This window comes from Nematostella vectensis, chromosome 14 (genome assembly GCF_932526225.1).
Source record: "Nematostella vectensis chromosome 14, jaNemVect1.1, whole genome shotgun sequence".
In the NCBI taxonomy this organism is placed as follows: Eukaryota; Metazoa; Cnidaria; class Anthozoa; order Actiniaria; family Edwardsiidae; genus Nematostella; species Nematostella vectensis.
Genome location: NC_064047.1, coordinates 6,445,030 through 6,459,664, shown reverse-complemented (window position 1 = coordinate 6,459,664; position 14,635 = coordinate 6,445,030). Strand labels below are relative to the sequence as shown.

Here is a 14,635-nt window from a genome sequence, read left to right as displayed (position 1 = left end):
ATTGCAGAAATGTAAAAGGGTTTAAAATGTGTGACAGGGAGGCATCTACATTCTGTCACAGGATCGTAGCAGGAGGTGGGGCACTGGGGGCACGTGCCAGCACCCCCTACCCCCTAATATTTAAAAAAAATTATAAGGAAATAACCAGTAGGGGCGGGGCAGTCCCCCCCCCCCATATCAATTAATGGCTGTCGTTTTTCTAATGGTGTGATATTCTAAAACGTTAGGGACTAGCCTCCGCGATTTTTCTGCCAGCAAAATCGCAGTAAACACGAATTCCTGCAAGTTAACGTGGAAATTCTCGACTTGACTGATATGAATATTTTCTTAATGTTTCTGTATTGTGCCCATCTAATATTTCAAGGCCTGCTACGGAACTGTGTCATGCATCATCGCGTTTTCGTAAGAAACAGACTAATAGTCGAACTCACGCAGGCAGGTTACCCACAGGGTCTTAACCGACTAGCGACAAACGGCTTAAAAAGTAACTGACTACCAACCAAACATGAAAAAGACTAGTGACAGGCGACAATATTTGGCGACTACCGACATTTTATTATTTCCGGTATCTTTACTTCCATCGTCAATCTAGCCAGGGGAGGGGGGGGGAGCGGTACGCGTCCTAGTTACTCGCCAACTCGCATTAACGGGACGAGCTAATCTGACTTCATATAAGTATATTACATGTATATTATGTCATTTAAGTCTCGATGCACCTCATAAAATATCTAAATTCACAATAAGTGTAACTTTTGTGTAACTTTCGGATGACTTCTTTCGCAAAATGTTATCAAGAAATAATGAAAAAGAGTCTGTGATATGGAACAAAATACCCATTGATTCTACTTTTCTAGGATTTCTTGTTTATCATTAGCACTCTGTTGTATTAACTTTGCTGCTTACACAGTGTAAGAATATTAGAGCTTTACGAGCCAAAGCCACCTTTAACGTTATTGACTCATTATTCACCGATAAAAACCTATTTACAGTTTGTTTACAGTTTGTCTCATGCACGTCATACGAAAAAATGACTATTCACAGCTTTATATTACCTTCTATAATAATTTTCTACAGCTTTTACAGGATTCCAAGGCATTCCTTTGAGGAAATAATAGTTATCCCAAGCTAGGAGTGTCAAATATTTACATTTGAATGAGCTTGAAGTCCAATCACCAGGCCTTTTAGCGTACGTCTTTTTATATAAACTTCTTTTGCAAGTTTTATCATAGAAGTGGATTTTTACACATTATTTGATAAACAGTGTTATTGTATGCACAAAAATCCTTTTGTCATTATCAGGTATCGGTCTTTTGCATCAACGATAAAGACTTGCGCATTTTGCCCTACAAATTGTTACGTATATGTCTTAGCAACCGTTTCTAAGGCACACGACTGTTACTAAAGCATACGAACTTCGCCTTAGCAACTGTTACTGAGGTATTTATATGTCCGCCTTAGCAAATGTTACTTGATATTCTTCTTTCCGCCTTAGCGACTGTTACTGGGGTATTCATCTTTCGCCTTATTAGCAACTGTTATTAAGATATTCAGCTTTCCGCCTTAACAAATGTTACTGAGGTTTTTCATTTTTCCACCTTCTTTTCAAATTTCGTTGTCAACCTATAAGATCCACCAGGCGCTCTTCGACAACAAATCAAAAAAGAATACTGTAATACCAACAAGTCCAACTTGATACATGCTAAAAAGGTCTCTTCCGAATGAGTTTGCGCTGTTTCTCGGTTGAAACACTTCCCGGTCGTAAATGTTCGGGTCTTCGGTTTTCATTCGGTGGACCTCGGGTGGTTCGGTACTCGATCGGTTTGCGTGCTTTGTCGTGATCATGTCACGTGGTGTGGTGGGCACATAGGGGGTCGGCGTGGTTGTCGGCAATATTTCTGAGAGAAAAAAGCAATCACTGAGTAATTAAGTCGCCGTTTTTCTCTTTTTTTTTACGGGTTAAGCTTGGTTTAAACTTATTTAGGGCTTTAACTTACTATTATTCCTTTATTTAGCTCGCTTCCACAAGACCCATGCAAGCACACGCGCGCCGTGCACGAGACCTATTCTCACTCGCGAAGGAAGCGGAGCACGGGAGCTTACGCGCGTGAGTAAATCAGTGAAAGGAGACGAAATACAGAAAAAGAGCGGGATGGTTCCTTTTTTTCCTTATCCCGTGCGTTCTTTTGTATTGATGTACATTTTCTAGCCTGCTTGTAGGCGGTCACGGTGTTATCATCGCGCGCTGAAAACCCTCTCCGTTTGGTGATCGGGTTTCTGGGGGCGAGCGCAAAAACGGACACAGAGCAGGCTGCTTTGCGCTCTCCCTCAGGAACCACAATGCAAGATGGCTCCCGATAACCGAACTGAGCGGTTTTCCGCGATGATAACACCGAGTACCGCCTGCAAGCAAGCTATACATCTCCTTGCCCGTCTCCGTTCCATTTGCTAGGTGAGAAGTCGGCTTAAAGCGATTGGCGCGAAAGCATACTCTTAGACTCTTGGGTGTTTGCTCTGGTGGCCTCATGGTGTTGCTCGGATCTTGAGCTGATAACACGGATAGCCGTTGTGATGTCTTTAGACGTTGTTGATAGAAACGCAGGCAATATTTCTGTTTTAGGAGAGAAACTTTATAATAGTTGTTGATAAATTTGACAAATCTAACACAGAAAGACTGCTTAGGCTAGGCGATACGATTCTAGTCGCTTCCAGGAATAATGGACATTAAAGTACATTTTTTAGTACAGCTTCTATTTAAACAATTTTTAATTAATTAATTTCTAATTAAACAATCAACCAGCCAATCAAGCAATCAACCAGCAACTTAAACAGTCCACCAGATAATCAAGCAAAAAACGAGCCAATCAAGCAATCAACCAGCAAATCAAGCAATCAACCAGCCAATTAAACAATAATCCACCAGACATTCAAGCAATCAACCTGTCAATCAAGCAATCAACCAGACAATTAAACAGTCAGCCAGACAAGCAATCAACCGGCCAATCAAGCAATCAACCAGCCAATTAAGCAATCAACCAGACAATCATGCAATCAACCAGCCAGTTAAACAGTCCACCAGACAATCAAGCAATCAACCGGCCAATCAAGCAATCAACCAGCCAATTAAACAATAATCCACCAGACATTCAAGCAATCAACCAGCCAATCAAGCAATCAATAAGCAATTAAGCAATCAACCAGACAATCATGCAATCAACCAGCCAATGAAACAATAATCGACCAGACATTCAAGCAATCAACCAGACAATCAAGCAATCAATCAGCCAATTAAGCAATCCACTAGGCAATAAAACAATCCACCAGGCAATAAAACAATCCACCAGACAATCAAACAATCAGCCAGACAATCAAACAATCAACCAGCTGATCAAGCAATCAATCAGCCAATTAAGCAATCAGCCAGCCAATCAAGCAATCAATCAAGCAACCAGCCAATTAAACAATCCACCAGCCAATCAAGCAATCGACCAGCCAATCAAGCAATCAACCGGCCAATTAAACAATAATCCACAGGACATTCAAGCAATCAACCAGCCAATCAAGCAATCAATCAGCCAAATAAGCGATCAACCAGACAATCACGCAATCAACCAGCCAATTAAATAACAATCGACCAGACATTCAAGCAATCAACCAGCCAATCAAGCGATCAATCAGCCAATTAAGCAATTCACCAGACAATCAAGCAATCAAGCAGCCAATCAAGCAATCAACCAGACAATCGTGCAATCAATCAGCTATTTAAGCAATCAACCAGCCAATTAAACAATCCACCAGACAATCAAGCAATCAACCAGCCAATCAAGCAAACAACCAGCCAATCAAGCAATCAACCATACAATTAAACAATAATCCAACAGGCAATCAAGCAATCAACCAATTAAACAATCCGTAGGCCAATCAAGCAATCAACCAGCCAATCAAGCAATCAATCAGCCAATTAAGCAATCAACCAGCAAATCAAGCAATCAACCAGACAATCATGCAATCAACCAGCCAATTAAACAATAATCCACCAGCCAAACAAGCAATCAACCAGCTAATCAAGCAATCAACTAGTCTAGAAACTATCGCCGCACTGATACATCAGGATAAAAAACTTGTACACATCAGAACAGAAGTCTCTCAACACACAATGCAACCCGCCAACGAAACAATAAGTCAACCAAGCTACCAGCCAGCCATGAAATCGACCAATATCCAAGCACTCGGCAAAGAAAAGTATCAAGTCAACTAGCTATACTCACTGCACTCGTAAATCAGTTTAAAGTACTTGTACACGCCAGGGCACAAGTCTCCCAAGACCGCGTTATTCACAGGGACGGAGCATCGTTTCAGGTCGGTACACATGCCCTTAATGATGTCAGTAACATCCATCAGGCTACACTCGGTAATTTTTTTGGTGTTATCCTGGCAAAGAGCACTTTCTCTCAGCTCTCGTCCGTACTGAGCGCGCAGGACTTTGATGCCCGTACCATACGAGCAGAAAATCTCGACACTTGAGTCCTCACATGCAAAGTCAATCCTCTCTCGGGTTAACTGCGCAAACACCGCTCCTGAGAAAATAGAATTAAAAAAAGTGAAGAGGTTAAAAACAACTATTCTATACGTTTTTTATATGAAACACTTAAAACTTAGTGTGGAGTTGACTCTACTTGTGGACGAGTTGGTTGTGGATGAGTCGGTTTGTGGACGAGTCGGTTTGTGGATGAGTCTGTTTGTGGGCGAGTCGGTTTGTGGACGAGTCGGTTTGTGGACAAGTCGGTTTGTGGACGAGTCGGTTTGTGGACGAGTTGGTTGTGGACGAGTCGGTTTGTGGACGAGTCGGTTTGTGGACGAGTCGGTTTGTGGACGAGTCGGTTTGTGGGCGAATTTACTGGATACCTGGTACCCAGTTTTGGGAGAGGGGGAAACTGATACGTAACTCAGATACATATAGCTGTTGTTCTGGGATTCCTGTGTCGCTGGACGTGTGGCGAGAAAAAGCTGGGGAGAGAGGCTTTTACGTGTCACATTATATACGGGTACCAAAGGAAACCCGAGTCGATATGTAACTACATATGGTCATCAAGAAGACAAGAAAAGCCCGCTTTGGTTTAGATGATTGGATATAATATTGCCTTCACTCATTTCACGCCACGAGCGTAGACAATGTTTAAAAAATTGTGGTAGGTTATTTGGGGAAGATAACGCTCTTCTCGCCAAACGCTCTTCTGTTAAGTGTTGACTCGGATATTACAGAATTTAACATTTAAAGTAAATTGCATATATGAATGTGTGGTTATATGTTTAAAGCAAACGCTAAAAACAATCTGTATATTTTATCTTTTTATTTTTTGCATCACATGATTTAGATGCATGCAGAAGACACCGCTATTTGTTACTGATTAAGCTAGCAAAAAGCGCGCTGTAACTTTTCACATTTTTTTTGCCCAAAACAGTACAATCGCTGAATTTAGCAAACGTTTACTACACAAAGCAGTACGACTGGCGGCTGATAGGATAAAAAATACCACCCTTTGTAATTTTATTTCTCACTGCCTCAAATAACTGTACTGGCTAGCTAAGTAATAGTTGATCTAGTGAATACGTAGCTTTGAGCCGGGTTTTTATCAGGGATGTAAGCGGAGATGTAAGTGCTTACGCGCGTGTAAAATTCCGTGCGAAGGAGACGCAAGTGGAGGAGGAAGAACAGTAGTCGATGTGTTCCTTCCTTTTCCGCGTCTCATACGCGCTAATTGTCACACGCGAAAGATGCATTTTACGTCCTCCATTCTATCACCGCTTACTTCCCTAGCAGTGAAATGGACCCTTAGACTACTCATTCACTAACAAAATACTCAAGTAATCAATGAGCGCATAAGGCTCTGTTAAATGCCTAAGAATATAGCACACCTCATCGCTTAAGGTTCCGCACAATTCAGAACAGTATAACTGGCCATATTAGTATTAGATCGCAGCATTTCAAACTCAAAACTCCCACTGCCCGAAACAAAACAAAGTAATCGCTGGATGAATTATAGCGCGCGAGGTCAAATTATGGACCTCGTGGTCAAACGCTTATCCTACCCAAAACAACGTAAGTTGTATCCGCTTGAATAAGTGATAGCGTGCCCTGGCCTGTCTCGTGTCAACAACGCGGCGATAAAAGCACATGTCGGTTTCCCTTGTCGCAAAGTGACTGAATAATGCGTAACGCCTCGCTAAGGCTACGCTCGCGGCGGGCCAAACCCATAATGGTCACAGATACCATCTAAAAGACGCGATCAAGTTTTGATTTCCTAATGAATAAAAGATTGCCTTGGATGTTTACACCTGTTGATTCAATGCGTAATAATTGAGATGCGCTCAAAGACTAAGTGCCGTGTAATATGTTTATTGTAATGGTAAGCTGTGCCTTTTGGCGTCCGACCAGCATAAAAAGTCACAGCCCATGATAAAAAGCCAAGAAATAGGCGTAAAACACACAATTGAACTTTGAAGCTTTATGTAGAAACGTTTATTTGCAGACTCGTGAAAACACATAGCCCATTATTAAAAAAAAAAAAACAAGAAAAAGGCTATCCTGGAAGAGCATGGAGAGCCAAACAATGTGCCTATATCTACTGTGTGCTTTTCCGATCTTTCCCGCGACACAAAGACGAGCTCTTTTCATCTTTACATCCTTCGACGGATCCCAAATTAGACACAACGTACAACATAATCTACAAAGTAAAAAGAGCCGGTGAACATTGTTTTCGCGGAGACGCGCAGGTTTATCTACTTTTGGGTGAAAAAATTAAAGAAAACACGTGTGAAACGCATTATAACTAAATTGCTGTCCACTCATTTAGAGATTATTTTAATCATCACAATCGAATCACGCGCCCCTCCTTTGCATGTTTTCCAGCCAGCAAAAGCGTCCAAATCAAAGTTAGCTGAGCGGCTATTAATTACAGTTTTACCCCGGAGAGTAAAGAAAACCCAAGGAAGCTTTTGCGAACAATCTTCCAAAGCTTTAAAGAGCCCTGCTCAGGCACACCTTTTATTTGTTGTTTTCATTCGGTACTGGACGAGGAACTACGTGATGACATTTTAAAATAATGTCTTAAATTACATTTCCCAATTTCAATAAAAAAAATATCCCAATAACTTCTCTAGATCAGTCGATGGAAATGGATGCTTTTTCTCACATGGTATTTTGCGGTAGTGCTGAAAAACGCAAGACTAGTTCCAGTACCGCTCGGTTAACCAACCATTTTGTTTTGAAATGGCGGCTTTTACCGGCGAAATGTCACATTTTGGCGAATGCTAAGAAAACTTGCGCAAAGCTTAGGCTATAATTTTCTTTATGACTCCCTCATTATCAAACAAATCTGTTATTTTTGTTCATTGTGGTTTTAATGCTGTACAGTACGTCAAAACAGCGACTGAAGACAGCCTTTCGTACCTTTACTCGAACGATTCAACATTGAGATTGTGTTTGTTTTCGCCAGAACACGCGCATGCGCATACGTTATTCAACACTGTCGTATTTGCTAGGATGACAAAATGCCGGCTACCACAGCCCATTTAACGCCAAAGAACACGTAACGCAGTAATAACTTGTTGAATTCTTTATCTGTTATGTAACAACCTGGTGCGTTTTAGTTATCAAAACTCATAAAAGATGAGCCAGTGACATATTCCCGGATATTTTTTTTTAACAATTAGCATCAATTAGCTTTAATCTCTAACGTTTCATAGTTTTTAATCTCGTAGTAAAATTGCATGCTGTCGTTTTGTCACTTGCCTCAGTCGCAGGCGTTTTTATTGGAGGGGGAGCGAGCAACGGCTGCCTAAAAACGTCTGCGAGGGAGGCTATTTTGTCACAGGACATGCCAATCAAAATCAAAAACAAGAATGGTCTAAATGTTCATTTATGCACCATTTTTTTCGTTGTAAAGTCACTAAAGTCAGTGTGTTGAATAATTATGGACCGATCTTTAAAAGTAGAAAAGGCCACGTTCGGAGCCTTTCAAATATTACCTGATCGATGGATATTCCGATAATGATTTTCTTTTTACCGATTTTTTCAAAAAGGTAGAATTTACGATCTCTTGTCGACGCCATTTGGCATGTATCGTGGCTTTATCTTATTCATATTCAGGCACTTATCTGAAATAAGGTAGCATAAAGTGTTAAGGCATTCAAAGATATAATACGCTATTATAACCCCTCTTTGTAATATTCAAAAATCAAGCAGCTTTTACTGGCTAGAGAAAACCTGCATTCAGTGCTGCTAAAAATAAAACTAAATCTTAGCCTTTGACCTTTAAAAAAAAGGTTATATGGCATTTCAATCCTGATATCTCGAATCCTAGTTAACGCGAACACCCCACGAAGTTTCTTGTTTCTGGTTACTTTAACAGCTTTTTTCCACTAATATATTAATCTCGATAACTAGAACTCCAGGTAACTCGAATTATGTCGATTTCTGGGTTGTGAGAATTCATCTTCACTATATCAACAACAATTCGTATCGTCGTTAATGGGCGTCCCTTAAAAATGTATAAATATGAGCTTTACAGGGTATTTACCTATGGTTTTACCCTGAATTATACCGTTCTTAATATCTGCATTACAGGTTAATTCTGTCAAAAACATGTGTGTGGCGCCTCTGTGGTCAAAAAGCTTAGCCACTTATCTTTCCAGGAGATCATGCTTAAGGTATCCAAATAGAGTACCTCTTCTTGGGGTTAAGCTGTCGAATTTGTTGAATTGAGTTTTCAGTGTAAACTACTTGTTGCTGGTATCTAACCGGAGACGGTAGAAAATTTTCATGTCTGGTTTGCGGATATTTTAAATGAAGGATTTGAGATTCAGGGGTGCTGCTTTACGTAGTATTGCGTGATTTCTGTGGCCATTAGCTGAGGAAAGCATAGATTTAATTGCACCTTATCAAATAATTACAGTGTTTATCAGAGTGAAGTACTGATTGGTTTTACACATCCCATTTGCACTACCGTAAACACGAAGTTATTATCCTTAAGGTTAGAATTTGAGTAAAAAAATTGAATACATTCTCCTTTTAAAATTCTAGGCTATAGAACTGTTAAAATAAAAAATTTGCAAAATGGAAATTTTTACAGTAGTGAAATTATTCTTATTCGAAATACATCCGATTTTTATTTTCAAATAATATTTGTAACTTTTTCGTGATAACTTTTAGAGACATTTTTGTGATGTCTCTAAATATCCTACAGTGACACTAAAAGATTAATAAATAGCACCCTAAGGAATTTGCATTTCTCATTATTCGAAGGATGGCTACGACCGCAATGTAATCATATAAGGGTGAGTTGGAATGTCCCTTAGAGTAGGAAAAAGCTAAACAATATTTACAAAAAGAAGCTCAAGAGCCAAACTACATATACTTTTTTCGGTAGGAAAATAAATTAACGCAAGGTTTAAAGGTTTATACGCCTTTTAACGCCTTATCAAATAAAGGACATCAAATAAATACGCTTCGAGCCCTTCGTCAGAGCTCCTGGTTATTCTACAGCGAGTCTGTAGTTTTTTCTAGTCATACCAAAATACTTTGAAAAGTGCTTGTTATAAATGTAAACGTGCATCTCAAGGGCTTAGGTAGGTTAAGGCGGTGCAAAAAATGAGAGGGGAGCTAGGAAGGTAACGTGAGGAGAGATGAGCTGAAGACAAATATGGTGAGCAGAACGTTAAGACATTAATATGAGAGTTTAAGAGGGTTATAGATCAGAGGATTATAATATGAAAGTGATAATGTAAGGTGAGTTAATGGAAGATGCGGAAAATGGAGGTTGGAGCCGAGGTAAACCGAAGGTAAAGTCAGGCAAGATTGGGCCTAAATGATTAGATTAAGGCTAGGTAAGGTAAGGTAAGGCAAGACTGAACATACGTTAAGGTTAAGGCGAGTTAAGGTTGAGATTAGTTAATAAAAGTGAGTGGAGATCTCACAAGACGATACGAAGCGATGTTAAGCGAAGAAATAAGGTAAGAAAAGATGGGTGAGGACCACGGACAAGACGATGCGAGGCGAATGAAGGTAAACAGGTAAAGTGAGTTAAGATAAAGCAAGGCCATTCGAGGCAAAGTAAAATTAGGGAAAGTAAGTGGGAGTAATAAAAAGGCAAAATCATAGTAAGATAAAGAAGGCAGAGAGAGAAAACTATATAAGGTGAAGTGAGGTAAAACAAAGAGATGTAACGCAAAGTAAGGTAAGATAAATTAAGGTGAAACAAAACGATGCAAGGCAAAGTGAGGTAAGAAAGTTGAGGTAAAACAAAACGATGAAAGGCAAAGTGAGGTGAGATAAATTGAGGTGAAACAAAAACGATGCGAGGCAAAGTGAGGTAAGAAAATTGAGGTAGAACGAAAAGATGAAAGGAAAAGTGGGGTCAAGTAAGTTGAGGTAAAACAAAACGATGCGAGGCAAAGTAAGTTGAGGTAAAGCAAAGCGATGCGTCGTAAAGTAAGTTAAGGTAAGGAAAAGTGAGGCGAGGCGAGGTGAGGTTAACACCGCGATATACGGCACAGTGTAAAACAAAGTAAGGTTCATAGTACAAATAAGGATATGGCTGAGGTAATTTGGGATAAGGTGCGGGCTTTAAGAATCAGCGGTAACGTGGAATAGTTAAAGTAATATTAGTGTTCTAGAGAGCTAGGTAGAAGACAGAAAATAAAAAAGGCGTTTAAAACAAATATAAGGTTAATAAAGTGGTAAAAACCAAGGTTCAACGTATGGATGTTTTAGTTTACAAGAACAATTATAGCACAAACTGGCACAAAATGGTAAAAGATAGCAAGCTGGAGCTGTTTGGCACAAGTCCAAAAAAAATATGAACTAAGCTGCGAGCTGAATGGCAAGTGTTTTAACTGTTAACTATGACAAGTGCGGGCGGGGGTGGGGGTAACGTTTTTGTGTGTGTGTCTTTTTTTTCTGTAGCTTTAGGCATATTATAACACAAAAACATAATAATTTATTACAAGAATACAAGCCCTCCCGCGTATCATGCTATTTGGAAATACCTTGCCCCCGCAAATTCACACTTTAGCTACTTATGATATCAGCTAGAGCGTCCCTAAGGATGGCTTTGATACTGTTTCAGAACACCTATAATCCTGGTTCGTATTAATATGGGAACTGTGTCCTTTTTATGTTATCAATTTTTGTCTTCTTTCATATCGTAATAATCTGTATAATACCTCTCTTCTGTTGATGGAAGACTAAGGCCAACTGTAGAATCAATTATTCCCTAAGGCAAAGGAAAGATCTTATCCCGTATTCGTAAATGTCAATTAAAATTCTGCATTTGAAACCAAACACCACGTTATTGTTAACTCCCTCACGACAACCACAATCTTCGTAGCAATCTTTTTTAAGTTTTACTTCTCAAAATTAAACTTCCTCGCTTGGAGTTATAAGAAAAAGGGAGAGTTGACATTCATTAATTTTCCCCACGCGGAAGATATGAAAACCTTCGATAACATATAGTCTTCATTTCAAAAGCGGTGCACCTGTTTTCCGCCATGTTTTCGCCCGCGAAATAATTCCCTTAACGATTAGAACCATTCATATATTGGCATTCCCTATTTTAATCCTTTAGATTTTGCCTGAAACTTAAATAATCATTTATTCTTTTAATGGAGGGAATGAAAGCATTCAATTTAAGCTTCTAGGACCGCATTTTGATTCCCAAATATATCTGATTGAAATATGGTCAGACTTCAAAGCTATCGCGTGTTATTGGAAGCGCTGGCAAATTGTTTTAGCAAATTGAACATGACATATTATCAAATGCATACCCAAGACTTCCCCGAGTATTTACTTAAAACAAGGATTCCGCCGCTGTCATGAGCAAACAAAAGTTCATAACGCGCCACTATGAAGAGCCGAGTGCGAAATTTAACTCCAAGAGAGACACCACAGGTGAAAAGTTCATTTTCAGTAAATAAACGCGCGCCTCATTTTGGCGCCAAATCCCCACGATGTCTTTATCTCTTTTGCTAGTTCAACAAAAAGAAACTTTTCATTTAGCTCAAAATGACGCCAAATCAAAAATACGATCCATGTTTGACCACTGTATTTATTTATACTTTTGTATTGTATTTTCTTGGCCACATGCCGAGTAGATTCAGAAAGGAGTTTAAAAATGGATGAATACTGTTGAGCAAGCACCCAAGTAAACTTACCGGGTTGCTTTCGCACCCAAAAACATCTGCACATTTTGCACCATTACTCGGCTGTCGTGATGTCATTTCGACACTAATGTCCTTCGAGTTATTGTGGTAAATGCCAGACCGGTTATTATACCAGCAATTGTTAAGATGCCGGCGTTTCTATAGGCCAGTTGAAGAGTAACGAGGAGTGAACATTGTAAAATTGAACGCTGGTTTCTCACCACTTTCCTAGCTTGCGGTCTAATTTTTCCCATTGTTAAACCCAGTTTGCCCGCATTTACTCTCCAGCGCCGGTTTTCCTAGCAAGCGTCGTTTGGTCTAGGTCTATCGACTCCCCGACTCTTTGCCTATGCTATCTTGTTTTTCGCGATGTCAGCTCCAACAAAAACAATGTTTTGCTAAATCTGATTAACTTGGGCTTTGTCCCCGTGTATTTAGTCTTTAGGAACCCGATAACCTAGACAACTTATGGACTATAAATTTGCGTTAGAAACGTGGTGGACAAGAGCGCAAATTTGTTTACTTTCATTGTCTAAACAATCAGGTTTTATAAAATATGCGTGTTTTCCAAAAAGGACTTTTCCCAAGCGTATAATTTTGCTAACGTGATAAGCTCGGTATTGTCGAAATGGATTCGCAGGTTAGCGTAATTACAGCAAAAAAGATTAAGAAACGGATCGATTCTTGTCACGATTGAATACGAGAGCTTGCGCATAAACTTATAACCCAAGATATTGCCCTTATCGATACGCACTTCGACTTCTAGCAAATTTTCGCGTTATTTCACCCAGAATTTTTATTAAGACCAAATTCTATTAAGCACAGCGGTTGGAGACCTTGAATCCAAATAATGGCCCACAAAAGTGACAAATTAAACCATTTTCCAAAGATCACTAGAAAATATATAAGAGGATGGGCCCGGGTACTTGAGAATTTCGAGGACATTTTTTGAACCTCTCGTGAAATGGCCATCGGGGTTTGATAAACGCACTGAGTCCACGTTATGAGGTTGTTTTTGAAGATGTATCGCGGAAGTTACGGGTGTGTTATCAGCGAACATCCTTCAACAAGTTTACAATCTGCTTTTGAATTAAACAGAGAAAAAGAAAGAAAATCGCTTGATTTCAGGTGATTGATTCACAGGCGTCTTCGAGCAACCCAGCTACGGTATTTTACCTTACCATGTTTGTTTAGTCAGGAAAGCGTATCGCACAAAACTACTAAGGATTAAAACAAATCCTTTAAAATGATACCGACGAAATATAGCAGGTAAAACCAAGCGAACCTGGTTTCGATCCGCGTTAGGTTAAAACTAAGTACATAAACCGTACATGGTGTCAAATAGACCATCTAATATAGCACGTGTTTGCGCATTTCTTACCGTATTTTATCGAGTCCAGCGCTTGTCCGACCAACACAAGAAACACTGCTAAAACCGCTCTTATATATCCATTCATATCGCAACCAGTTGTTGTACAATCCACGTTTTAGTACTACATCGAGCACAGCTCGTTACGTTCGGTCCTGCCCTCTGGAATTCACTGGCCGTGTATTTGAATACCTCTGATCTATTGGTAAATAACGCTAGAGCTTGTCATTCGGCGGAGCTCCGCCTCGTTGTTAGGAGCTTATTTATTGCACTATGCTTAATGAGGGGACGATTATAAATAATGCAGTCCTGAAAAGCGTACTGTTCGCGCTTAACACTTCAACTCAAGCCTTTGTGTTTTGACAATAAGGGCGTCAAAGCCTCTATATGCCTTATTCAGCGAGGCTTTAGTCCCTAGTCCAGCTAACAAGATCTATTATTCACTTTCGAGACAGCGGGAGCCCCAACTATTGCCCTATGAGTAGAATATTTGTGGAAATAAGTCTCGCTTTTGACTTTATTACAAAGAGCTTTCAATCTATTATATCAACATCTCTACCAAACTGAAGAATCTTTTCAATTTTTCAAATCAAGAGCAGTCAATCATATTTCCCAGTTAAATTTGTTTTTAAAACCCCTTATGCGGGAAATGGAAATTGCCAGCAACGAGAATATCTCTATTTTAACCATCTGCCCACGGACCTAATTTTAATATCTGAGATTGCCACAAAGTTTTAAAACCATAATCAAAGACGACTCGTGAATCTAGAATTTTTTTTCATTTTCTTAATGTCAGCAAACTTGGGTTCACAATAATTCTGCAGGACTGACGTTTAGGCTGATTCCGACAGCACGATTTAGTTGTATGCGGCACTTCTACAACTCGAGTCGTAGAGTGTAAATCAGCCTTCGACTCCGCTACGATGCTCGACTACGGAAGTCGTAGTGTGTAATTCAGGGCTAAGACATGTCGTAGACAGGAACATACGACTAAGTCTTAGCCTAATTTAAATGAAAGCAAAATGAATAAACTTAATAGCGCTCGGTTGAATTAAAAGAGACCGAAACATA

The 14,635-nt window shown here is 39.7% G+C and overlaps 1 protein-coding gene across 3 annotated transcripts; it reads right to left on the bottom strand.

Moving 5' to 3' along the window:
• Positions 1 to 534: 534 nt before the first annotated feature.
• On the bottom strand, positions 535 to 13,934 carry LOC5505111 (adhesion G protein-coupled receptor L1). 3 transcript variants are annotated; one of them, XM_032373515.2, is made up of 4 exons: positions 12,208 to 12,693; positions 4,266 to 4,574; positions 2,489 to 2,608; positions 535 to 1,895 (listed from the first exon to the last, which is right to left on the bottom strand). In XM_032373515.2, the coding sequence occupies exons 1-4, from the start codon at positions 12,239 to 12,241 to the stop codon at positions 1,621 to 1,623; spliced, it is 738 nt and encodes a 245-aa protein (XP_032229406.1). In that variant the 5' UTR covers positions 12,242 to 12,693; the 3' UTR covers positions 535 to 1,620. The 3 variants fall into 3 exon arrangements, with proteins under 3 accessions (XP_032229406.1, XP_032229405.1, XP_001625961.2); XM_032373514.2 differs by lacking the exon at positions 12,208 to 12,693 and adding an exon at positions 13,577 to 13,934 and having other exon boundaries at positions 819 to 1,895; XM_001625911.3 differs by lacking the exons at positions 2,489 to 2,608; positions 12,208 to 12,693 and adding an exon at positions 13,577 to 13,926 and having other exon boundaries at positions 819 to 1,895.
• Positions 13,935 to 14,635: the final 701 nt, after the last annotated feature.